The following is a 27,743-nucleotide window of genomic DNA, read 5'->3' as shown; positions in this document are numbered from 1 at the left end:
CAAAAGAGCTGTCAGACACGTTTGAGGAGAGCAGAAGCAAGGAGCAAAAAATAACACAAAAGGACAGAAAACAAAACGGTTTTATAGGAACAACACTTCATCACCATAATGGAGAACATTGACTTGTCTTCAGTGAGTATATAAATCTCTTTAAAGTATTTTACAATAGTTGAAAAATACTTTATCCACATTATTAAATAACAAAACATTTTTGGAAATGAGTATTGACAAGTTATAAGACTTCATAGACATCATGATTTTGAAAGAACAACTGATACACTATTTCAAAGCTTAAACGCACTAAAGTGAAAATACAGTCGAGTATACTTAACTTACATAACATGTAGTTGCATTTATCGGTTTCTTTATTCATCACAACTTTCCACAGGAATACTCTGGGCAATGTATAATGTTAAATTTATTTTCTAATGTATTTATATGAAACAATTATATTCATAAAAGTCAACAGATGTACCAGAAGTCAACTTCATACTATATTGTTTCTTATTTTATTAGTGGCCTGGAGTACAAAACACAACAAAATTAGTAAAAAGACAATTTCAGTTGAAAAAAAAACAACAGAAATAAGCCACAACGTAATGAAATGAATCCACAACACAATAGAAATAAGACAAAAAAAAAAAGTTAACAGGAAATGAATATTTGTCATGTTTAATGTGTTTTGTGTTCTGTTCATTGGTTGTCTTGTTACCCTTGTCCATGTATTTAAACCCTCATGTTTGACACGGTCCTTTGTCAGGTATTCTGTAACGTATGCTGGCAATGGCAGGCAGACAAAGACGATGATAAGAACCCAAGTGCCGTTTATTTATAAACATGAAACACAAAAAACATAGAACAGAATAGACTCGACTGAGTTGAGTTGACTCGACAACCAAACAACGTTACATTAACAATACCTGACAAAGGACTGTGGCAAACATGAGGGTTTAAATACATGGACAAGGGTAACAAGACAACCAATGAAAAGACAGAACTATAAACAAGATAACAAGACTAATAAACCTGATAACGAGTTAACAAGACAATAAACCAATGAAAATAAGATACATGAACATGAAGGGAAACAGGATATCACATGACCAGGAAACACATGACTATAAAACAGAAAATCACATGACATGAAATACATGACTATAGAACTGGAAGTAGACTTCCAAAATAAAAGACATGAACATACAACATGAACAAAAACACATTAAACGTGACAATATTTGTAAAAATTCTACATTCAAACTTTCATTACCACAAAAATGATCTGTGCAAGGCGACTACTAAAAATTAAACTACAACTAGTACTACTAGTAATAATACAAATGCAGAGCACTCATTAGTTTTAATAATGTGCATTTAAACATTTATATATCCAGTAAAGGGGAATTCTTAGTTAAAGGGTGTTTACCTGTAATTATAAGTTTGTGCTTACCATAAAGGGAAAGCATGTGTCAGCAGTGATGTTATAAAAAGTGTGTCTGTTCATTACAGATCCACAGCTTGCAAGAACATTATTACATTCAAATATTATTATTATTTTAAACATCAGGCATTTTGTTAAAATGATTACTGGCTTTTATTTACTATAACTGCTAGTATACGAAATATACTATATAGGCAGGCACTATATTTGCTAAATATTACACAAGATTAAGTGTTCTACAAATAGCAGGACACGTTATATGAACAAGTCGTATTACACTTCATCAACAATGTGAAATGTAAGGCAATGGTATGAAATTAATTTATATTCAAAAACACATTACTAGCATACTTGGAATATGCAGTTGTTCAGATTTCCTCAATGGAAACCAATTATGAAGCCTTGGAAGCCTTTATTTATTTTGTCACACATTATAAATGTTTTGCATATATACAGTGAAATTCTTTTTTTTTTTTTTTTTGGCATATCCCATATGGCACACCTGGAGCAGATAGGGTCAAGGGCCTTGCTCAAGGGCCCAACAATGGCATCCCGACCTTCCGCTGAACCGCTGAGCTACCACTGCCCCTAAATTCTACATTTACACTAACATCTTTTGTGAGTGACTTGCAGTGGTGGATTCTGGCATTGATACTATAGGGTGGCAGTGTTTCCTAATCCTTCTTTATGAGACACACTTAATTCAGGAGCCTCTAAAACAAGTTGAACAGCTTTGTTATGCTGCATGCAAGTTCTCCTTGGAAGTTTGTTCTTATGTGCTTGGAAGTCATAATTAGAGTGTGATGTGCATTCAAGTAATTTGGTCCGAAAAAATGGATGCATTGGGCAATTTCGTATTACTTAACTCTCTTTTTACTTACGTCAAACATAGGAAGCTTTTTAAGTGCTATTGAAATGAAATGAAGAGCAAAGTATGCATTCGGTATATAACTAATGCTTTATCTGTGTATTTTATCATTCTTGTGCTGTCACAAGTCAGGTCTTAAAAAATCTCAAATTTACTCAGGTCAGCACCCTGCATTGTTTTGTGGATTCATTTAGTTGTGTTGTGGCTTATTTTGTTTTGAACTTTTGTTTGCTTTGCTAATTGTGTCTTTTTGTGCATTGTTTCTTTCTGGGCCACCGTAGAGAATCTGAAATCTTGCTTGTTAACAGGATTTTACATAAACTGTTTATGGTCAGTGATGACTCTGAAATGATTATTCAGTGCAATGAAACCTCAGCATGAAACGGATGTACTTCACTTTTTAATACTGCAGATGAAACTATCTAGGCCTGAGTTGTTTGATTTTGAGGGCATTTCAATGATCCACCACTTCACTGACAACTGGGAAAAGGTGAAGAACTTCCAGGCAAGACCAGATGACATTCTAATCGCCACTTACCCGAAAGCTGGTAAGTGTCCTGAATTGAAATGTATTAGATTAAATTATTTGGCCCAACATGTGATTGAGATTAGTCTATAGAAGGTTTAGCAGCAGGCATGACCAACTCCATTGTGCCACTCTCCATTGTGCTTCTAGGTACCACCTGGGTTTCTTATATACTGGACCTTCTGTATTTTGGAAATGATGCTCCAGAGCGGCAGATGTCCCAGCCAATCTATATAAGAGTGCCATTCCTGGAGTCATACTTTCCACAAGTGATTCCATCTGGTCAGAGATACAGTATTAATATTAGAGTGTTTTGTGGATGTATTTGTGTTGTCATGGTTCTTATTCATTTCTATCACTTATTTATCATGGTTATGTTCCTTGGCTGGTCTAAGTAGTTTTGTTCAATATTATGCCCAGTCAACATTATTTTTTCAAGATCTTGAATGTTCCTACACCAGTGATTCTCAACTAGTTTTTCATTGGACATCATGTGGAGAACCCACACAATACCAAACAGTAGCCTGTCTTAAATCTAAAATGGGTTTTATTTTATTTTACAGTGTTGTTCAGTTTTGTTATGTGTGAGGGCATGCCACAAAACCTAATTTGGGTAGCCAACATAGGTTACTAAGTGTCTACCAAGTAACAGATACATGTGTGCTATAATATCATACAGTTTGAATGGACGCGTGACTTTTGACATAAATAATAAAAGATAAAGGAAGATAACAGACTACACTGTGTTTCTGCACACCTTGTACTGGTTTTATTGTAGCAATAATTTCTGGTCCCTGGTGCTGCAGTAATTTCATTTATCAAAAGTTGGCCAAGACTTTCTGTAGCTCAACTGTAGTACAGACCTACCGCACCGTACAATCATTACCCGGGGATAATGAAGTGTAGAAAAACAATGTCATGTTGTTTTATTATTTTAAACAGGATGTATGTGAGCAGGGAACACTTCACAGAGTATAAGTAATTTTTTTATTAGAGGAATGCAAGAGTATAATACAAACAAGAGTACATTTACACATTAAAGAGCATTAGAACAAGACAAGGGTATACTTGAAAAAAAAACGTATATTCCGAGTAAAGATTCTACAGAGTATTTGTGTTGATAATGATCACATTGCTCTCAAGTGCTTACTTAATATAATTTCCATGTATGATGTAAGATCTATTTAAAAATGTTCAAATAAAGAAACGTTTCCCTCCCAGAGTCCGATTACAGAAAATAAACGGTTTAATCATTGTAAACGTGCGGTTATATCCTCGTGGTTTGAGTACGATGACTGAAGCGTCCACTCGTGAGTCGCAACCAAGTCCCAGTGTCTACAACTGTATTATATTTACAAAAGTGAAAACAACAACATTAAAATACTTAAACTCTGTCTCTTCGGACTTGAGTTGAGCACAATAATAATTTGTGAATGAGCTGAACAGCACATGCAGCTCCTCATGAACAGGGAAAACTTTGTGCTGATAATCGCCTCACTCAGATACTATAACACATTAAAGTGCTAGATAACACATATGGTGAAGTGCTGAGTTACTCCAAAGAAATGATTAAATGGCTGATGTTTACTGCCAAGTACATCCTAGTTGGCTTAATTTATTTAGAAAAACTGCGATCATGCATAGACAGATCGATGGGTGGATGTTTGGTTACGCTACTATTCGGAGCCGGATGTGACGACACGCAGACTGTGATAAAGGCCTATTTGTACTGTTTTTCTTATTATTATTATTAGGGGCTAATCACTGAAAGTGCATAGGCACCTATTGTATTTGTTAGAGTTCTTCATCTTCTTCTTCTTCCACCAATGAAGTCAATGGCAGCCTATACAACCGTACATAGGAAAGTTATGAAAGTTGGCACATTTATAGAGGACATTCTGAACTATAACTGACCCAGATTTGGGGTCTCTAACTCCAACCCGCTAGTTCAAACTGTTCAAAGTTTCACTTTTGTTTATAACTTTTGAACCATAAGGCCTAGAATCATTTTTGCCCCCTCTGATTCCTTGGCTCATGCTGAGTCTAATGCACACCATAGTTTAAATTTCCACCCAACTAGATCTTCTGCAATTTCGAACTTTCTGAAAAATCCAACTTTTTCAAAATCCTCTTAGACGTATGTCTGATTTGCACATAATTTAGGGTTAGGGTCGTGTATCACATTGGGACACTGGGGACAAAACAAACGAATAGTGCTACAACACATTCGACGGCGAGCACGCAAAAATGGACATCAGCGGTATCTTCACAGTGCTTTAGCATATTGACATGAAACATGCTATATGTTGTGATGATGTCATCTCAAAATATTTGTAACAGTTCAAGGGTGAATAGTAAACGTAAGATTTAATGTAAAAATGAACTTAAACAAACATAAACAGACACACATGCAAAGCGGCCGCATGCGTCTCTCTCTCTCTCTCGAACCAGTGCCTCCGGCTGCCCTTTATCTCGGTCTCTCGGCCACGCCCTCCTCCTCATAACAATATTATTCAGAAAAAAAATAAAAATCTTTAATAAAATAAATACTCCATGAACATGTAATCATTCACTGTGTTGTTTATTCATCATTCTGCTTACAGCAACAATATTATCCAGATAACAATAAAAACATCATACAGTCATAAAGGCCTCATCATTCACAGTTCAAGAGAGTTTTCAGTCTCAAAAAATCAGTCATTCATTTACTTCTGTTACCAAAACACAGATGGCGACTGTCTTAAATCCATGTATCATTCATATTTGATTCACACATATGGGCGGACCTGAAACGCTCAGCTGCAATAAACATGGTGAGTTTTGGAGAATAAATGGTAAAGAATTTAATATTAACTTCATCTGAGACAAATTCATCTGAACAATTAAACAGCAGAGAACTTTTATTCCGTCTCACAGCATTGAGAAGATGATGGTGCAGGTTGACCAATCAGAAGAAAGGGGCGTTTCAGGTCCACCCATAAGTCCAAATAAAATATTCAAGCCAATATATTAATGAAATCAAATAATCAAAACACACATTGTCCCGGGTCCGTGTACTTTTGCGTCCATTCTTTTTTACTCTTTAAACCCAAAAATGAAAAATGAAAAATGCGGTTTCTTCTTTATTGATTTTAACACTGATGAGTAGAATAAGCAGATACAAACTCATTTTCTGTTGACTATTTCGTTTTCTATTTAAAAATTAATAAAGAGAAAGGGGGAAATGTCTTAATTTCCATTTTCTTTCCAAATTAATTTACTGCTTGAAAATTTGATATGCACATGTGACACTGAAACGCCCCTTTCATCTGATTGGTCAACCCACCCTGTCTTCTGTACTGCCTTAATCCTATCAGCCAGAATTAGAGTTGTCTAAATTTTCATTAAATATTGTCCCGAACCACCACTAACTGTAAACTATGCATGCCATATGTATTAGAATCTTGCTGCTGGGCACATCATGGTGTTGTTGCGAGGTGTTGCCTCTAATGGACGACGCGTGAGAGATCACAAGCCACATCACTTGGCCATATGCTGACTGGGAGTTGGTCTATTATATATTATTTTTATTTTTATTAACATTGTATGATTTTGTAGTACCTGTATATTCGTGTCCCATTGATAAATGTAATGTAAAAAAGAGTTCTGCTGCTGTGGATAAAAGCGAATGATAAATGAACGTTTAGGCATCATGAACATGGATTGGAGTGGACATAAAATTAGAATAGCTAAGATTCGGACACAAGACATCCCGACTGGTCCTTTGGGACAACAACAACACCAAGCAGCAAGATTTTAATACATATGGCATGCACAGTTTACAGTTAGTGGTGGTTTGAGAAATTTGCAGAGGGATCCCAACTCTAATTCTGGCTGATAGGATTAAGGCAGTGCAGAAGACGGGGCGGGTTCACCAATCAGATAAAAGGGGCATTTCAGTGCCGCTCACATGTGCATATCAAATATTCAAGCCGTAAATTTATTTTTTAAACACTGAAGGAAAACTAAAATTGAGCCTTTCCCACAATCTCGTTTATTCCTTTTTAAATAGAAAATGAAATGGTCAACAGGAAATGAGTTTGAATCTGCTTATTTTATTTATCAGTGTTAAAACCAATAAAGTAAAAAAACACATTTTTAGTGTTTCATTTTTGGGTTAAAAAAAGAAAAAGGAGTGGACGCAAAAGTACACGGACCGTCCCATGGCTATTTTTACAATTTCCTATTTTAACTTGAGCATCAAATCGAAATGACCAAAAACAAGTAATTATTTGTTTTTAAATATTGGTTTTGTAAACGAATAAAGAAATAACAAGTTGTTTTTTGTTTTTCCAATTTTGAATTCCTAATTGAATATGAAATGTATGAATGATACATGGATTAGCCCAAGAACAAAAATAAATTTATTTTGGTGACGTGAGACAGAGCAAAGATGGCGGTAGTGTGAGTTTGGGAAAGGAGCGCCTCCTGAAGACTCCACCAGCAGCGGTTTGAAGGAGAGCACAAATATCCGAATTATATGCAGCTGGTTGTTGTAAAAAAGTCCCTTAAATACGTACGGAGTGGAGTTTCTAGCTCTTTAACCGCACATAAAGATCAAATAGAAGCAGCGGAAAACCCAGACGAACTCCTACAAAAGGTGGTGTATGGCGTGAGGAAACGACTGCAAAAGTTTGCTGACTGATTGACTGCTTATATACTGAATTTCCTTTTTTTTTTCTTTTTTTTTTTTTGGTTTGAGTATGTGCTGAATTTTTTATTGTTGAACTGGTTGAGGGTTTTGAGTTGCTCTACGGATATTTTTCTGTTTCATTGTTGAATTTGACTGTTTTTGTTTCTTGCAACTTACTGGGACATTTTTGGGATTTGTGGACACTTTAAGTTTGTAAATACACAGAATGAAATGAACTTCCTAGAGTCTTTGCTGAATTGACTGCTTAAATACTGTGGTTTTATGAGTAGGAAAATATTCTTACCAACTTTAAGGTTCATGTATAATGTTAATATTTGAAAATATTGATGGTAGGGGATGCATGCAACCTTTGTACATATTCTTTACTTAAATGACTCGAACAAACCACTGACAAAATTCAAATACAAACTACAGAAACCCTGTCTGGCACCCCAGCACTAAAAATAATCATTAAAGTGGAAAACATTACAATGTAATCACTACCATGACCTGAGGGTACCTGCACAGTTTCGGCTCAGCGCCACCTATGGGTCAGGAAATATGAAAAATGACTATTTTTGCTTAAAACTTCTGAATAGTTTGGCCTAAAATCATGAGAATGGTCTCTTTAGATTCCTTGGGGTATATTGAGTGGAATGATACCCAATTTTCCTATGTCTGCCATTTTGGGCATCAACCATTTTGAATTTTGTCGTAAAATGCTGTATTTCAAAATGTGTAAAAATGCTTACATTTCATTAATTTGGCCTATCATTTTGTCACTGCTTTCTTTAGATTCCTTGGGTCATGCCAAGTACAATGTGTTTAATTTGCCATGGTCAGCCATACTTCTTGTCCGCCATTTTGAATTTCATTGAAACCCTACTTTTTTAAACTACTCCTAGGCTGTATGCTTGATTCGCTCTAAATTTGTCATGTATCATCTAGGCACACTCATGACAAAAAGTTATCAAAAGCTTTTTGACAGACCTAGCAGTTCTCAAATAGCACACCAATGAATTAGATGTCAAGTCGCCAAAAAACATCTAAGGCTGTATCTCAGCAACGCTTCGCCGTATTTACATGAAACACTGTAAAATTACATTCAATTTACATTAATTGTGAAATGCTCATATATTTGAATTGAAAACGGGTATGTACGTATGTAATAAACTTTGTTAACGTGCATGTTTAGGATTCAGATGGTACACCAGTCAGTACAAAAAAGTAATAGTATATACAGAAGGTGCTTTTGGTACTGAATGAGGTAGAAATGGCAAATGACTGAGATGTGAATACCCAGGAAATTGAAACTGGACACACGCTCTACTTCGGCCTCGTTGATGTAGATTGGGATTGGGGGTTGTGCACGGCCTCTCCTTGTCCTCCGGTGGTCCACAATGAGCTCCTTGATCTTTTGAGTGTTGAGAGCCAAGTTGTTGTCAGCGCACCACTCTGCCAGGTGTTGAACCTCTTCCCTGTAGGCCGTTTCGTCGTCACCACTGATCAGGCCTACCACCGTGGTGTCATCTGCGAACTTTATTATGGAGTTAGACCCATGCACTGGTTTGCAGTCGTAGGTGATGGAGTAGAGAAGAGGGCTCAGCACACAGCCCTGTGGTACACAAGTGTTAAGTGTGAGGATAGAGGAGGTGTGGTTATGGAGCCTAACAGACTGTGGTCACACATTTTGCATCCCTAGACTGCTGGCACTCTGCATCTGCTGAAATGCCTCCCTCCAATCAGACTGCAGCTCTCCACCTAATGTAGCATCAAATTCTGCATGAACCAGTTGTCTACATCTGCTTATGACATTCATGCCAATGAGGGATGGTACAGCAGAAGAGTTTTGTAGTCTCTGACTACTAGAAAACCACATTCTGGTAGGGCAATACCCATGGTTTCAACCTCCAACACAAGATAACCTAGGTAAGGTATGTCTAAAGTTTAGACTCTAAAACATTGGCATCTGTAATCTTCTGCCAACCTGCTCTGGACAGCATATCTTCATCCTCCCCAGACAGATGTTCTCTGAATAAACTCTCAGAAATAGTACTGACTTGTAATAAGTAAACAAGAGGCCATTTCTCCACTAATCTTTAGATTAGCGACAGGACATTTTCCCAGTAGTTGGTCACGACAAGTATCGATACTGGCTGAGCCTATGGACTGCCCTTAGGTTTTTCTTCACACACCTATTAGCTATGTGTCCTACACCATTACACCGGAAACATATTGGCTGACCATCATCTATAAACCTTGGCTGCATCTTGGGTTTAATATGAGCCATAGGTTCTGACCTAGTGGACTGCAAAATGTCTTTCTCGACAGTTTTTGTATGCTCTCTTATAGCTTTTCCTTGTTCTGCTTCAATTTTTAAAACTTCTTCTAGAGTAGCAGGATTTTTCTCAGGTATACCAACAGCAGGAGCACTGAGATTCTGCTGTCTCAGACACAACACTTCTGTTGCTGACAAATTTTGTGACACAAGATAGACACAAGATCTTCTAGAGACCACATAAGGGCTTCATCTCGCATTTCAATTAGTATTGACTGTGGCTTGTCTCTCATAAGTTGCAAAGCTCCCTTCTAATGCCTGTGTCCCTAATCTCCTCAGTGAATTGATCTTGTATTGCCAAATTCACATTTGATATTGCTTTTGATGATCATTTCAGGATATAAATCAGAATTTGAGACCAAGTATGAGAGCAAGTACGAAAATCCTCACGTTCCATTTGTTTACGTCTATAGAATGTTTGTAATAACTGAGACACATTGCACTTTTCTCGAAAAGCTTCTCTCAAGTACACTAAGAGGTCACATGGTCGCTTTGGATCATTCGTCATCCATGATCTGACCTCCTCTAAGGCTGCACCCTTTAAGAAGGAGAGTACGAGGTCTAACTGGTCCTCGGTGGTCTGATTTCTAGCATGTAACAGCCTCTCTACTTCTTCAATAAACTCATCAACATAGCTCCCATCTTTGCTGAAATCACCACTGAATGGTTAAATGTGATGTTCTTTTGGCATATATGCATAAGACCTGGTTGGCTCTCTACTCAAATTGGCAATAGTTGCCATGGTCTTGTCATGCTTTCTGTAGAGTTCTTGAATCTGTCCCTGAACATGATGCATACTACTACCTGCACCATGTTTATCATCAGTGTTTTGTAATACTGGACTATCATCATCATATTGTGACATTTTGAAATGTTCAAATGATCTCAGTTCAACTCCGTAAAAAACGGTGTCAGTTCACTTCAGGCAAAACAAAAAGTCTCTTTATCAGTCCATAATGTTTTTGTTTTTTTTTCTTCTGGAGCAAAAGGATATGTTGCCAAATGTCTGTATAATACTTCTATGTTCTCCTGTAGACAATCACTGGATAGGTGTCTCATCAAGCAGTACCTCCATGGAATCAGCGGAAATTAGGTGTTCTATCTCTCTCTCGTCCAGCAGTCTTGTCACTTTGCTGTCTGTTCACTGGACAACTGCACCACTGAACTGGCACCTATCTTCACCTCTACTGCATTTCAAGATGAACACGCAAAAAAAAAAAACTGACCTATAGGCTCCCAACAGTGAGATACCCCGCTCCTGGTAGCAAAAATTTAGCCGGAGGGCTGAAAATAACCACACTAGACTCAAAAAATTTGGGGAGGTTTTATCTGATGGCTGTTTAATAAAAAAAATAAAGAAGGAAAAAACAGTGGTCGATGTTGGTCAACTGTATTGTATTTAAAAAATAAAGAAAATACAGAAACTGAAAATAGTAATGAAATACAAAAAAATGAAATATGGTTCAATGAAATACAACAAATGAAATATGGTAGAGGCCAGTTCTTACATGTGTGCACAGAACATGGTGAAACTTCACACATGCAATCTATATGCATCCCAAAGAATTCTCAACTGATGAGCAAAACCAGGAGTTGTCCTACACAATGTATGCACAACGTATGCTCTCACGTTCTAACCAGCATGCACGTGTGTAACACAACAGGTGTCGCAAAGTTCCAGTCTTAAAGGGGCGTTAATTTACATGAGATTTCTCCACTTCACTACATAAAATAACTTGCAAAATCAATTCCAATAAATTTAAGCTTTTATAAAATAAATGTATGACTAGAATCAATTCTGATATCTGGACAGCAAACTTACAAGTATCTTCTGTCAAAATATCCCTCAATTATGACTGTAATACAAAGAGGTGATGAACTACAGCCATTAATATTGAGTATGTCCAATTCAGGTCCGAGCTCAGAAAATGGGGGCCACGTGAACAGGTTTTAAGATGTCACAAGAATGTCCCCAGGAGAAAGACAGCAACTTCAAGCTCTGCCCTACCTCTTGACTCTGAGGAAAACTAGGCATTGACATTGCCTCTGTTCCTTTGTTGGCGTTTTTATCATGTTTTCATGAATTTTGGATTTGATTGTTGGTGGAATTTGTATCAAATTGTCTGATTCATGAGCTTTAGACTTTGGATTTGGTTAGCTCCAACGCCTAAATGATATGAAATTATTGTTTACTTATGTTTTGGTTTAACCACAAGTACACTTTTAATTAAGAAGGATGTTTCACATCTCACTTTCAGGGACAGAACTGGCTGATAATCTGCCCACCTCTCCTCGCCTCATTAAAACTCATCTACCTGTTCAGCTTGTGCCCAAGTCCTTCTGGGAGCAGAACTGCAGGGTACAGTATATAGTGATTCTTTTTTCTATGTGATGTGGTAACAAAATATCATCCAAGAAAATGTGCATATTGTGGACTGCATACATATTGCATTACTTTAAGTTCAGCCATGAAATTTTATGTGGCGCAAGCTGATAGGTTCTTTGTACTTGTTATCTGTTCAAGTACACATGTGACATATTAAGCCGCATGGTGTAAGCTGATTGATTCTTTGACATGTAATCGGGTAGCCAATCAACTTGCGTCTTTCTCTTTGTCTAACATTTAAATTGCTCAGTTTTTCTCTGAAACCCACCTCCACCTCAGCTTTACATGTCTAGATCTGCTACATGGGGATTTTTTGTTCCTCTTTGTGCAGCAGCATATCCTACATGATCGAGGCAGCATGTCTCACATTTTGTCTAATTTTACAGTAGCAGAAGCAGCAGCAAGTCTGTCTATTTACTAGTTGTAGCAAGTCTCAGTACTTGCTCAGCAGCATAGCAGATCTAGTCTGCTAGATCTCATACCCACATTAACATGCCAAAACTTTCTGAGCGTTGTCATGGCTGAAATATAGTTGGAGTGGTATGGTAGTATGATATTCTGCACACCCAGAAAGAACTTTGCTCTGACAGCCATAATATTTCTAGAACTACTTACCCCTCCTATTGCGTTCAGGTAATTTTTTACCCGGGAGAGGTAGTTAATAATTTTTAAATACCACATAGTTTTTAGTACGGAAACCAAACTTTGTGACTTCGTCGAGACTATAAAAATATACAGAATACATTTTATTCAGATTTTTTAATCAAATTTTTAAAGAGAAATAACCATTAAAAACACTTTTTTGGGGGGCAATGTTACATTGTGACATATGTAACAAACATAACAAATAAACTAAATCAAAGGTACTATGACCTAAGGGGGGTGTGGCGAGAGCTAAAGTTCATGCACACATTAGTCTAAATAGGGCTTGAAAGAGGAAATTGTCCACATTTTATTCTGCAGCCATCTGACGCCAAACCAGTTTGCAGCATACTCATCAACATTCAGCAGTTCATGCAAGTAAATCAAATAGATTTAGCTTAAAAGCAAATAATTTACTGTACTATTGTTGTATACTTGACCACCATGTTGTATTGAGGAGCTATGAGTACTATGAAATTCATTCAAATTACTGGAAATTCTCACATTAGATGTTAATATAAATTGTAAATCATGTTATATTAAAGCTACACTATATAACTTTTGGCCCTCTAGCAGTTAAAAATAAAACTGCATGTGTCTTGCGGAAGAGCAGTGTTTTGGTTGTGCTTCAGCTCTGCTCCTCTATGTGGATGAATGTGGTTCGAGGCACCGGTGTACACTGGAGACAGGACATCTTATCAGAGCGAATGGACAAATAACGAAAGAAAGGAAAAGACGATATCCGAAAACATGTCATCTGAGCAGATAAGTGCCATATCTTATGCTGTTGTTTTGACTTATTGGAAACATTGATGTTTTGAAATAAATGACGTTACAAAAGTTAGGCAATGTTTTTTTAACATTAGACATGATTTCTAGTCTGATAAGGTCAAACAATGTAACGTTTTTATAACTACAGGATACTCTGGCCAAATAGACCATGATAGTAACTAATTTATAGATTGTCATTGTTACCAACCAGTGGTCAACATCATTTCAAGACTCACATGTCCTTAGCAAGCCTAGAAGGAAAGGATTTATTTATATAAATTATTGCCGTTATAAAGAAAAATAAACACGTGTGCTAGCAAGTTCTGCACGATTACAGTATAATTATTGTATTTCACTACACACACACAGACATGTGTGTGTGTGTGTGATTACACAACTATAATTCATATAGTATCAATATAATATCTTGCCTGTTGAGTAAGAAAAAAGGCATTTCTGGGTCGCTTTTAAACCCTTTCAGATCTCAGAGTTGTCGGCACCTCTGAAAAGCCAAGCCGATGTTGATTCGTGTTTTATTACAGACTTTATCCCTTTCCCTTTTGACTTGTAGACTCTGCTCTGTTTGGGGTTTCTTTGTTTTTTACAACTGGTGATTCCCCGGTGGTTTGCCATTTTTAATGATCCATGGTCAATTTTTCTCATTCGTTGTGACAACAAACGTTCAGGTTCACGCTACTCCACACACGCGCTACAGCAGCCGGAGATTATTTTCTATGTGTACGGAAATGACGTCAACATGCATGTGCGAATGACGTATGTATGCAATTTCCCGCGAAATCTGTCCTGACAGCTCTAAAATATAAATAATTATTATAGGTTTATCAAAGTGTATTTGGGTGAAGACATGGTTTGGAAGATGGATTTTTGTTGCACTCTCTCATTAATATCATTATATAATTTTTTTTACAAAAAAAGTTACATAGTGTAGCTTTAAGATGAAATTTTTGAAATGTTGATAAAAAATATGTCTTCACACCAAATGCAAGTGAATAGTGACCAGAACGTTGAGCTCCAAAAATCAAAAACGCAGCATAAAAGTAATCCATAAGACTCCAAAAAGGACTTAAATATTGATCTGTTTCTTACCCACACCTATCATGTCGCTTCTGAAGACATAGTTTAACCACTGGAGTCTTATGGAATATTTTTATTTTGCCCTTATGAGATTTTTGGAGCTTTAAAGTTCTGACCACCATTCACTTGCATTGTATGGACCTACAGAGCTGAAAGATGCTAAAAATCTTCATTTGTATTCTGAAAAAGAAAGTCATACACATCTGGAATCGCATGAGAGTGACTAAATGATGAGAGAATGTTCTTTTTTGGGTAAACTATCCCTTTAAATAAAAAGAACCAGACAATTAATATAGAAATGAAGTGTGTGTATGTATGTATATACATATACTGTGTGTATATATATATATATATATATATATATATATATATATATATATATATATATATATATAAACAGTGCCAACCTGCATCTCAGAATAGCATTCTAAGATTATATTCTTCTCACCACAATTGTAAAGAGTGGTTATCTGAGTTACCTTAGACTTTGTCGTTTCGAACCAGTCTGGCCATTCTCTGTTGATCTCTCTCATCAACAAGGCATTTCCATCCACAGAACTGATGCTCACTGGATGTTTTTTGTTTTTGGCACCATTCAGAGTAAATTGTGTGTGAAAATCCCAGGAGATCAGCAGTTACAAAAATACTCAAACCAGCCCATCTGGCACCAACAATCATGCCACGGTCCAAATCTCTGAGATCAAAATTTTTCCCCATTCTGATGGTTGATGTGAACATTAACTGCAGCTCCTGACCCATATCGGCATGATTTTAACATTGCACTGCTGCCACATGATAGGCTGATTAGATAATTGCATGGATGATTGTTGGTGCCAGATGGTCTGGTTTGAGTATTTCTGTAACTGCTGATCTCCTGGGATTTTCACACACAACAGTCTCTAGAATTTACTCAGAATGGTGCCAAAAACAAAAAACATCCAGTGAGCGGCAGTTCTTGTTGTGCCTTGTCTAGCAATGCCTTGTTGATGAGAGAGGCAACAGAGAATGGCCAGACTGGTTCGAACCGACAAAGTCTACGGTAACTCAGATAACCGCTTTGTACAACTGTGGTGAGAAGAATATCATCTTAGAATGGCAGGTGGTTTTAATGTTGTGGCTGATGTGTGTGTGTGTGTGTGTGTGTGTGTATATATATATATATATATATATATATATATATATATATATATATATATATATATATATATATAAATAATGGCACATTCTATTAACATTGACATTATACAGTATCTACAGTACATAACTTAAAGTGCACAACTAAATTTTAGAGTCAATAAATAAAGTATATGGCAGAATTCTTACAGATTGCTGCTACTCTGTGCTATTACACCTAATCACTATTTTAAAATTTGACCCTCCGTTTTCATTGATGCAAAATCATAAGTGAGTTCACATGGTTGATACTAATTATTGCAAGACAACTAAGAAGATCCTGTGTCATGGTGTAGCCTACCTATAGGCCTACTGTTTATCATGGTTATCTTATGTTTGTTCATAATGTAGGAATACATTTTTGGAGCACCTTTCTCCCATTGCGATCTTACGAGCTCTGTGTGTTGCCGAGGTGGCACAATTTGGGACATCTTTCTCCCATCCCATCTCCCATTTCTTTCATCGTGGTCTTGCAAGCTCTGTGGGGGTTGGCACGATTTGGGACATCTTTCTCCCCTCATGATCATGGGAGCCAGGGGCATTGCGGCACAGGTTGGGGCACATTTCTCCCATTGCGACCTTGCAAGTTCTGTGCGGGCAGGTACCCTGTCATGCCGTCCCAGAGAGCATTGTCGCCCTAGGTGCCTGCCTATATCACCTACGCCAGGATCCGCTACTGTTTCACATGTATGCCACTGGTTTCTTAAAAAATTGCATATTAATGAATAACTTTTATATTTGTCAGTTAACATGCCAAAAATATAAATATTTTACATGTATGAACTTATGAATGACATAAGTGTCAGGAATGAAGCCAAACACAGAAGATATGTGAGAACCGAAGTTGCAGGGATTTTTAATACAACAGAAAATCAGTTAAAACAACAGGTGAGTGAATAACCAGATGAACAAATTAATAACAAGGAAAACTAGGAATAAACACTTAGCTTCTTAGGAGGAAAGCGTAGTGCGGTCTATACAAATAAATGACGAGACTATACAATGTGTGGAGGTGAGTGCAGAGTATAAATAGAGTCCTTAATGAGTGAGTAATTAGAGGCAGGTCCTGCTAATTAGAATGCTGATGAGTTGGAGCGGGTGACATCGGATGATGGGGAGATCGATGTAGGCTTGACTGTGCCCCCCCCACCCCCCCAACGGGCTGCTCCGGAGGTCCCAAGAACATAGGGCTTGAAAGAGGAAATTGTCCACATTTTATTCTGCAGCCATCTGATGCCAAACCAGTTTGCAGAATACTCATCAACATTCAGCAGTTCATGCAAGTAAATAAAATAGATTTTGCTTAAAAGCAAATAATTTTATAATTTTTTTACAAAAAAAAGTTACATAGTGTAGCTTTAAGATGAAATTTTTGAAATGTTGATAAAAAATATGTCTTCACATCAGTGGCGGTTCTGGCTTATTTGGTGCTCTAGGCGAGATAACGTCGTGGTCGACCTCATCCTCGAGGAGCAGGATGGTTCGGATGTTCCTGATGGAAGTTTGAGAGGTGGGTTGGGTTGAGGATGTCATAATGGAGAACCCACGACTGCTCCTCTGGACCAAACCCCTCTCAGTCAACAAGGTATTCCAACCTTCCTTGTCGATGTCGGGAGTCTACTATGGCCCAAACAATGTAGGCTGGGCCATCCTCCAAGAGCAGCGGTGGAAGCGGGACATGAGCCTTATCATTCTCTGGAACAGAGGGAAAAAGAGAGGGCAGGAAAGGCTTCAATAGTGATACATGAAAAGTAGGAGATATGTGGTATTGATGGGGAAGCTGTAAACGGTAAGTGACTAGGTTAATCAGTTCAATTACTGTGAAGGGACCTATGTGGTGGGGACATAACTTTTTGCAGAGGAGACAAAGTCATATGTCCCTGGTGGAGAACCACACCTTCTGACCAGGATGGTATCGAGGGATTTTCAATTGTTGGGTGCCTGCGTGTATCTTTTGGCAGTGGACCACTCGCTGTAGATGGACATGAGTGGTGTTCCAAGTTCTTTTGCTGGTTTTAAATCAGTAGTCCACCACCGGTAGTTCCGATGGCTCTCCTGACCAGGGGAACAAAGGAGGTTGGAAACCGAGAATGCACTGAAATGATGCGAGTCTGGTAGAGGGGTGACAAAGAGAGTTCTGGGTGTATTCTGCCCAGGGAAGATAACGGCTCCACTCGTGTTGGTTGGAGTGACAGTACGCTCTTAAGAACCAGAAGAAAAGCTAATGGAGACACCCAGGAGATTGAAGAAGGTCTTCCATACCCTTGAGGTGAATTGTGGACCTTGGTCGGACACAATGTCTTCAGGGAGGCCATAAAAGTGCCTCGACTGTCTCTAGGTCCTTGAGAAGTCCTTTGTGAGGTATAATACGGCATGCCTTGGAGAATAGGTCCACCGCAACCAGAAAACATATATAGCACATGGAGTAGGGTAGGTCTTTGAAGTCTACCCCCATGTGGGACCATGGTCAACATGGTATAGGTAAGGGTAGGAGCTTTCTGTTCGGGAGACAATGAGGTACTTTAGCTTTAGCACACTCTGGACAAGCGCAGATGTAGTCACTATTATTTTTTTCTCCCTAATTTGGAATGCCCAATTCCCAATGCACTCTAAGTCCTCGTAGTGGCGTAGTGACTCACCTAAATCTGGGTGGCGGAGGATGAACCTCAGTTGCCTCCGCGTCTGAGACCGTCAACCCGCGCATCTTATCACATGGCTTGTTGAGCGTGTTACCGCAGAGACATAGCACGTGTGGAGGCTTCACGCCATCAACCGCGGCATTCAAGCACAACTCACCACAACTGATCAGTTATAACTACAAATGGGAAACAGGCCCCCTCAAGCCAGTGTCACCATTTTTCAAGCGGCATCTTGATAGCGAGCAACTCCCGGTTCCCAATGTCATAATTTTGCTCGGCAGGTGATAACTTCCTTGAAAAGATGGCACAGGGATGGAATTTGGGAGGAGTACCTTGTCACTGTGATAATACTGCTTCCACTCCTGTGGTGGAGGCATCAACTTCAATGACAAAGGGAAGTTCAGCGTGGGGTGCTTGAGGATGGGAGCGGTGGTGGAGGCGGTCTTGAATAATTGGAATACTGTGTTTGCTTGAGGAGGCCAGAAGATGTATTTGGGTTTCCCTTTTAGACTGGTGAGGGGTGCGACTATTGTGCTGAAGTTCCTGATCCCACTGGGTTCATAACTTGGTCTAGTTTTCTGTCAGGAATGAAGCCAGTTAGAGAAGATACATGATACCCCAAGTTGCATGGATGTTTAATATAACAGAAAATCAGTGAACACAACAGGTAAGCGAATAACAGGATGAACAAACGAACAACAAGGAAAATTAAGAATAAACATTTATCTTCTTAGGAGGAAAGCGTAGTGCTGTCTATACAAATGATCAATGAGACTAGACAATGTGTGGAGGTGAGTGGAGAGTATAAATAGAGTCCTTAATGAGTGAGTAATTAGAGGCAGGTGCTGCTGATTAGAATGTTGGTGAGTTGGAATGGGTGATAGCGGATGATGGGAAGACCAATGCTGGTGTGACAACAATGTGTAATATTTTCTCTTATTAACAGTGTGGCCATGGTTTCCTTTAAGTATGATGCCCTATACTTCAGTCTTTTGATGAAATTCTAACACTATGATTAAACCACAGCATTCATTGTGCAATGAACTAAATCTAGTACAAGACAATAATTGTCTTTGTGTGTGTGTTTGTGTGTGTGTGTGTGTGTGTGTGTGTGTGTGTGTGTGTGTGTGTGTGTGTATTTCACCCTTTCTAGGTTGTGTATGTAGCTCGGAATGCAAAAGACAACGCAGTCTCCTATTTTCACTTTGATCGAATGAACTTGGCACAGCCTGAACCAGGAGATTGGAACAACTTCTTACAGAAATTTATGGAAGGAAAGAGTAAGTAAAATAGTTAATGAATTAAAAGCTTATTGGTCATTAACAATTTAAGTGAAATCCTTAACAAAGGAAATCTCAACATTTAAATGTGTCACGGATCGCTGAATGTGTGAAGTGAGGAGGACCCAAATGCAAGAGTACAAGATGTGCTTTTATCAAAAGAAAAAATAAACAGAACACAAAACTCTCATGGTGGAGAGAAAAGGAAACAAAACCAATATGATAACAAAACAAAACAGAAACCAGAAATAAAAACTCTCACAAGGGAGAAACAAAAGAAATACAAAAAATACAGACAGATAACAGACACAACCAAAAAGATTAGACTGGAAATAAACATGACGTGACCAATATGACTAAACAGAGACAATGAACTGGCACAAGATAGAGCACATGGGGAGAATATATGGGAGACAAATCAGGAAGGAAAACGAAGATAACAGATGTCGCAGATGATCGGCTAACAAGGTAATGAAGTATCCAGGGCAACGGGGCTGAGATCACTGTGGCATCAACAAAACAAAAGAAAGAGAGAGACATAAGGCGGGGCATGATGCAAGACTGAGAGACACGTGGCAATATGGAAACAAAACAAAGCCACGTGCTCACACAGACACAAACACACAAATGACACGAACGCATATCGCCAGAGACAACGGCAACATGCGCTCATGCCAAACGTCAGACAAGATGGGACATTTGTGCGGGGGCTCAGCCACATATAAACAGGCAACCAAGACCGAAGCGGTCAAACCCCAGCACAACATGACAATGGATCGCGACCAGGACCACAGCACAAGGCGAGCGCCACGCGAAGAGAGACAAACACAAAACAATTGACATGTGTGCATGCCACAAGAATGACATAAGAGCAATGCACTTGTGCCAGTTACCAACAAGACAAGAGAATGCATGACAGCACCTAAAGGATGAGCCATGCACTCTCACAAAAACTTGACAAGACACTAAACAAGAATGTCAGAGCTCAGCCACAAAGACAACAAAATACAATCAACATAAGTGGCAGAACTCTGACAAAATGTTAGGAATGAATTTAAATAGGATATTACAGCTGTTAAAACACAGGGAGAGTAAATATATTTCATTAAATAATTATGTGCAACCCCAACATGACCAATCAAGAAAGGTCCCATTGATCAATAGTTTTAACATCAGCAATTTTCCCTACAGATGTGTTTGGTCCTTGGTACGACCATGTCAGTGGATGGTGGGAAAAAAAACAGACATATTCTAACTTGCTGTACATGTTCTATGAGGATATGGTTGAAGTAAGTTCAGTTTACAAAGTAAATTTCTTTTGTTCAAGCTCAGTTAAAAATGTCTAAAGTGTGTATTTTTGCATGTCTTCTTCAGGACACTGGACGTGAGGTGGAACGTTTGTGCTCCTTCTTGGGTTTGTCAAACTCAGTTGAGGAGAGAGAGAAAATAACAAAAGGAGTTCAGTTTAATGCTATGAAACAAAACAAGATGACCAACTATTCCACAATATCAGTCATGGACTTCAAGATCTCACCCTTCATGCGTAAAGGTTAATGAGTCACTTATCTAATGTTGAACTATTGTTACAGGCAGTTGTTTCATTCCTATTGAGTGACAGATAGGGAACCAAAGTTAAATGTTTAACAAGCATTTTGTCTTTTCACCTTACTTGTTTTGTCTTTTTGTTTGTGTTTCTAAAGGTAAAGTCGGAGACTGGAAAAATCACTTTACTGTGGCACAAAATCAACAGTTTGATGAGGTCTACAAACAAAAGATGAAGAACACAACCGTCAAGTTCCGGACAGCAATTTGAGGCTTGTGTTCAGCTCCAAATTAGTCCCTAAATAAATAGTAAGCTAGTTCTCTGAAGGAAGGCTAATTACATCTCTTTTGTTTTGAACAGGCAGATTTCTAAATTAAAATGAAGTAGCTGGTGTATTTTAATTTTAAAATATTAAACTTCTTGGTATTTGTTATTTGTAATTAGTATTTACAACAAAAAGAAGCCCTATATAGTGACATAATATCCTGCTGCCAATATTGGTTGTGCTGCCCTAAGTAATTTTGTGTGTTAAATATTATACACATTGAACACATTATTTCAGAAATTGGAATAAACCATTCAAATATACATCTTGAGTAGGGTTGTCAATACCAAAATTTCAGTAGTCAATACCAATACTAGTACAACTTGATTCTCTATCATCAATGATTATAGAGTTATATGGATTATAATATATAATAATTATTACTGAAAACACAATTATTACTCAAAATGTTTTTCAAATGTGCTGAGCGATAACAATATGACACACATGGTTAAGTTTGGTTGGATTAATGTTAAGCAAAGATTGCCACAGAAGGCACACTAATTTTTTGGGGAAATAAAAGTGTATCAAGAAAACATTGTTTTGTCATTTTGTAGTTTGTTGTTGCATTTAGGGGTTTCATTTAATACTCTTGTATAAATAATAGGGATGTAACTGTGGCACATCCCGGTTCAAAAATTTGACAATGCGCACCATGGAGATGGGACGTTTTTATTATTACTATTATTATTATTTTAGCATCTGTTCTATCCAATACATACAAATGGAAATCTCTTCATTGCACACAAGGAGCTCTAAAATACGACTGCACACTAGCAGCCTCAGGTGTTGTACGATGAGTTCGGCTCAAACTGAGGAAACTGAAACCAGCAGCAAGAAAGAGATGCACCTTTTCAGCGCGAGGGATCAAATGTCGGTTTGACACGCAAGATTGATCTGCTCTGACTGCGTGAGAGAAAATTAAAGTTTACAGAGGTTTAATGATAGTGCCACATTAATCTACTACGTATAATGCTGAATATTATATATAATAATGCTATGGGGGAATTTAATTCTAATGTCAAATGTCCTGTCCAATTTGATTTCATCAGTAAATTATTATTATTTAACTGGATAAGCATGCACTTCCATTAAAAATGCATTTTTTAAAGAATAATTAGATGTAATCAGGAACAATATTATTTCAGAAAAATACTATTTTAATTTAAAATATTTTAAATGTAAGCAGCAAATGTGTCTAACGTAATTCTGAATTTTCAGCAAAGCAGAATTATAAGCTAATTTTCCATTTGGTGTCACCTTTGCCCTTTTCTGGGCTGATTTTAAGTCTCAGTACATCTCTAATGGATCATTTAGCACTTTTAAGAACAGTACCTTTAGCTACATTTTAAAGGAAATGAACTGTTTTGCATATTCTAAGTAAAAATAAAATAATAAAACAATCAAAATGTACTTTTATTGATTCAGGCTTAGTTTAAAGAATCGAGAACCAAACAGTGAGTTCAATACCATGAACCAAACCAGTCTTTCTAGCAAGTCAGTCCACTGTTAGCCATCTTTAGAACGCTCTTGGTAGGTTATTTCCAGTCATGACAGTGCAGCTCCTATCTACTTGAATGGGGAAAGACAGAAATCTCAAAAACAGTTTGCCAAGCTTACATTTAAACGACATATTTCAAATCAGCAATACAATCTGACAATATTGCAATCATAAATTGTGCTTCTTTACCTCATATTACACTAAAACAGGCCATTTTCCCGGCTTGTATAGCTAATGCACATGCGCGTTTGCGAACTGATTGACAGGTGATGTCTGTATCTAAAAGGTGATTGGTCCTTTTAACTGTAAGGCGGGACTTTCTTTCTACATTTGTTGACCGTTGGGCGCTAGAGGTTCTTGGTAGGGCGTTCCAGTTTCTCCCATTCATTTTAATAAAAGTGACCTGTCTCTGCTAAATAGGCTCTGCCAAACCGAATCGTGAAATGAGTGAATCGTTACAACTCTGCACTTTAATTGAAATGTATATATAAACATATAAAAACAAACATGTAGTAGGCCATATTTACATAATTTATATTGTTTTACATAATTATAAATTGAAAGAAATCATAAAGATTGTCACACTGAAATGATAAATCTAGAAACTGCTTCATGACTAACATTTGTTTTTTAAACATTTGGAAAAAAGGAGAAAAATCCTGTGTGCATCCTCTCTGGGAATCTCATATAAATAGGGTACAATGGGGCCAAAGACACACCTTAAGGAAAATTAGCTTTTTTTCTGGTCACAAAGTGTCCCAAGATTCAAGAAATAAATGTATTTTTATTGAAAATTGATGGAGCAACATAATTTGCATTAAAAGGAATAATATCAGATGGTTATTTTGAATAAAATTCTTTAAAAAAAGAGAGAAAAAAAGGTGGCAGTACTTGGGGTAAAAGGTCCCAGGGGGGTTATACTGAAATAGTGTACATACTGGGGCAATAGTTATAGAGCATGATTTGTCAACTTATGCTAATACTTTCGAGACAGCAAGATGCTTTTTTTTAAGTAACAAATTAAAATAATGCTTATTCAAAATAACCACTTCATATTTTTTTGTTCATTTCAATCACGTTTGACATTTCATTACATCTTAAGTGTTCTATAAACTAATCTCTATTGTGATTGGATCAGTTAATGTGAGCCCACATTGAACATTTTTCATAACAAATCTATTCCCCCCACTTAAGAAATACAATGTGTTTATAGAGGCCTTTAGCCCCTGCCACAGGGGGGCTTTTTTTTTTTTTTTTTTTTACCACAAATGCTATCCTTTCACTTATTGGACAATTATTAAATGTTTTTTTATATAATCACCTTGAAAAAAATTTGTTCCAAAATAAATGCAATGAGTCACATGACGCTATACGAGGGTTGATCGCTTAGAGGCGAACTCTGATTAAACTTTACTACATTTATCCTTTTAAGCAATTTTAACCAGTGAGAACTGTAATAGTTTTGTTTTTTAAACTGTGCTGGAAGGGCAGGATGTCAAAAAATTTGAAATCGTTGGACTGTGGGGACATTAAAAAGCACTTACATTCTCACGCGTCAAGGATCAAGGATGTCAGAGGTCCAGTTGATAGTGACAGCAACGAGCTTCGTGACGTAGGTCGGGATATCTCGAACATTTATGCAGCTGTAACCCAGGTTACAAGGGAGTAAACTAAATTAAACTGAAAGAAAAAAAAGGGGGAAAATGAATAATAATACTAGAATTATATGAATGAAAATGTATATCTTTTTCAATTTCCATTGAGTTTTGAAGACCTGAAAGTTCATATACAAATTGATGTTTATTCATATGTACTTTATATCTTTACATACCTAACCGAAACAAAAGATAAAAAAAAGAAAAGAGAAAAGAAAAGAGAATTCAACTAAAATATACTTGCCTTCAAACTGAACTGAGGACTCTGTGTGAGTTATTCACCCCCTGTTCTGCTCTTTCTCTCTCCGAAGCCGAATCCAAGCTTTTGATATCTGGTCCATAAGCACGTGTTACACAACACTAACGAAAATCTCGACCGACATGGAGGGCCTCGCAGAAATGCGTTGAACGATCACATCTATGCTGATGCCGAAAAACGAATTCATGCATTCATGACCTCAAGACTAGATTATTGTAATGCATTACTTGGAGGATGTCCTGCAAGTTCAATAAATAAACTTCAATTGGTTCAAAATGCAGCAGCCTGAGTGCTGACTACAACCAAGAAATATGATCATATTAGCCCCATTTTATCATCATTACATTGGCTTCCTGTTAAATTTCGTATTAATTTTTAAATTCTGTTAATTACCTACAAAGATTTGAACGGTCTAGCTCCACAGTACTTAAGTGACCTTCTTCCATGCTATATTCTATCATGTTCATTACGGTCGCAAAATTCTGGCCTGTCAATAGTACCCAGAATATCAAAATCCACAAAATGAGGTAATCATTTTCCTATCTGGCTCCAAAGCTATGGAATTGTCTTCCAAACACTAATCAGGACTCAGACACACTCTCTCATTTTAAGTCTAGACTAAAGACTCATCTATTTAGCCAGGCATACACCAAATTATCCAACAACTCATAATTAGGCTGCTTTAGTTAGGTCTGCCGGAACCGGAAACACCTCTCATTATCTATAACTCTGCAATAAATTGAATGGCATCTACGCTAATATTATTCTATTTGTTTCCCTGTCTCAGATCCAGCTTCCATCCCGAGGTTACCAGAGATTATTGGATCCAACTCTGTTCCTGCTTGGTGTCGGACTCCACTGCTACATGTCACTGAGTGATGACGACTAACTCCAGCCGGTGCCATCCAGACATCACTTCAATCTACTATGATGGACTTCAGAGGATGAACTGATACCAACTGTAAAACATTGGATACTTCATATGCCACTGCCTCACTGATCTCTGCCTGCAACACCTTGGTCTATTGATGGACTACACTCTTGAAAGGAATACATAGACTATCAATGAAATGCCAACAAAAGCCTTCATCAGTGAACTAACAATAGACAATTCGGACTACTGGTTAGGTAATGCGGTGTTAAGACACATGGTGTCTGTGTAGATGATTCACTAATTTGTTAAATAGAATTTGTAAAGTTGTATTGATTGTTCATGTATTGTATTCCTGCATTGAATTATTTTGGAAGACTTTGATTTTGACATAGTTGTAATGCATTCTGGTATGAATATACAAAGTGCTTCCCATTTACGCTGTGTGTGTGTGCACGCTTTGTGAAGAACATGTATTGTAATCATGTGATGGGTTTTCCTTTTCATCGTGTATTGTGCTTCTCACTGAAAGGATTATAAGGTAAATTATTTTAATGTTTGTCACCTAGTAATTGTGTGATGTGAATTTCTTTATTGTCATATTGGTAATTGTGCTGGTTTTATTTTTTGATGATGTTTTTACAGTGTTTTTTTCTCTTGTTGTTGTTGTTTTTCTGTAGTTCTTACAGTGTTTATTAAAGTGACAATGCATTAAACATTTTTGGAAACATCAGTTTCCAAAGGAGTATTGACCATCAATTCAGTGGGGTAGCTACAGTAAGAGCTTGGCCATTCATCATTTCAAGACTGCTGCATTAAAGACTGGTGTCCATGTCGATGAGTCTTCAATGAGTGCGTGTTCACTGGCAGCGGCCGATTTCTGATGGTCAAACAAGGTTTTGCTTATGGATAACTACGGTTGAAATAGAGGATTAACCCACACACCATGGACTGTTAAGGACTGTGTCAAGTCTGATGTTACTAAGAGTCAGCTAGCATCTTTTATTGATACTCTGGAAAAGGGAAAAGAGGATGTTATGCATGTTTATGTTGAAGTTAGAGATCATGTCACGCCATCTACTGAATTGAGACGTCGTATTAATGCTTGTGTGGCAGTGACAACAGACATATTAAAAACTGCTTACGAAAGAATATCAAGCATTAATGAGTTTGATGCTGAACAGGCAAGACTTTGTTCACAAGAATTACTTGAATCTAGCTATGCTCGTTCAATCTATGGCTCCACTGTTTCCCGAATTAGTCACGAGTCTAGTGCCCAGTCAAGTCATTGTACTGTATCTTCGCTTGTAACATTAAAACATGCTGAAGCAGCTATGGAATTGGCAGAGTATAAAATACTAATGGAGGAAAATAAACAAAAAGAGAAAATTCAGGAAATGCAAGAAAAGCAATGGAGAGATTTGGATGTTCAGAAACGTGGACTGGAGGAGCTACAGGCTGAAAGAGATTTAAGAGTAGCATAGGCTAGGATCGAGGCTTATAATCAGATGGCAGCGCAAGAAGTTCATAACTTTTCAACAAAGTGTATTATCAGAGAACAGCATTGTTCACCTTGGGGGTTCTTTAGCCAACCTGCTAATTAAATATTATCTTCATCTCAAAATGATGTGCCTTCATTTTGTGCAAGCCTTTCAAGATAATATAAACTTGAACAGACTGTCAGCTCCAGAGCCCTTTGAATTTAATGGTGATCCCATCCAGTACATTGAGTGGAAGGCTTCCTTTACATTACTTATTGAT

At 37.5% G+C, this 27,743-nt stretch overlaps 1 protein-coding gene across 2 annotated transcripts; it reads left to right on the top strand.

The window, feature by feature from the left end:
- LOC127424029 (cytosolic sulfotransferase 3) lies at positions 1-26,651 on the top strand. Of its 2 annotated transcripts, XM_051668810.1 has the most exons (9): positions 1-132; positions 2,719-2,854; positions 2,983-3,114; positions 12,101-12,201; positions 19,702-19,828; positions 21,020-21,117; positions 21,203-21,377; positions 21,529-21,679; positions 25,899-26,651. In XM_051668810.1, exons 1-8 carry the CDS (start codon positions 109-111, stop codon positions 21,639-21,641), a joined length of 906 nt encoding a protein of 301 aa, XP_051524770.1. In that variant the 5' UTR covers positions 1-108; the 3' UTR covers positions 21,642-21,679; positions 25,899-26,651. The 2 variants fall into 2 exon arrangements, with proteins under 2 accessions (XP_051524770.1, XP_051524769.1); XM_051668809.1 differs by lacking the exon at positions 25,899-26,651 and having other exon boundaries at positions 21,529-22,206.
- The last annotated feature ends 1,092 nt before the right edge of the window (positions 26,652-27,743 follow it).

The sequence above is a fragment of the Myxocyprinus asiaticus genome, chromosome 33 (assembly GCF_019703515.2).
Source record: "Myxocyprinus asiaticus isolate MX2 ecotype Aquarium Trade chromosome 33, UBuf_Myxa_2, whole genome shotgun sequence".
In the NCBI taxonomy this organism is placed as follows: domain Eukaryota; kingdom Metazoa; phylum Chordata; class Actinopteri; order Cypriniformes; family Catostomidae; genus Myxocyprinus; species Myxocyprinus asiaticus.
Note: the sequence above shows the minus strand (reverse complement) of the source record. Positions and strands in the feature narration are given on the sequence as shown.

Excerpts from the sequence above, each read along its gene's own strand:
- LOC127424029 (XM_051668810.1), top strand. The coding sequence starts at position 109 with ATGGAGAACATTGACTTGTCTTCA. Across the intron at positions 2,855-2,982 it reads CGCCACTTACCCGAAAGCTG|GTACCACCTGGGTTTCTTAT; the intron begins GTAAGTGTCCTG and ends TTGTGCTTCTAG. Across the intron at positions 3,115-12,100 it reads TCCACAAGTGATTCCATCTG|GGACAGAACTGGCTGATAAT; the intron begins GTCAGAGATACA and ends TCTCACTTTCAG.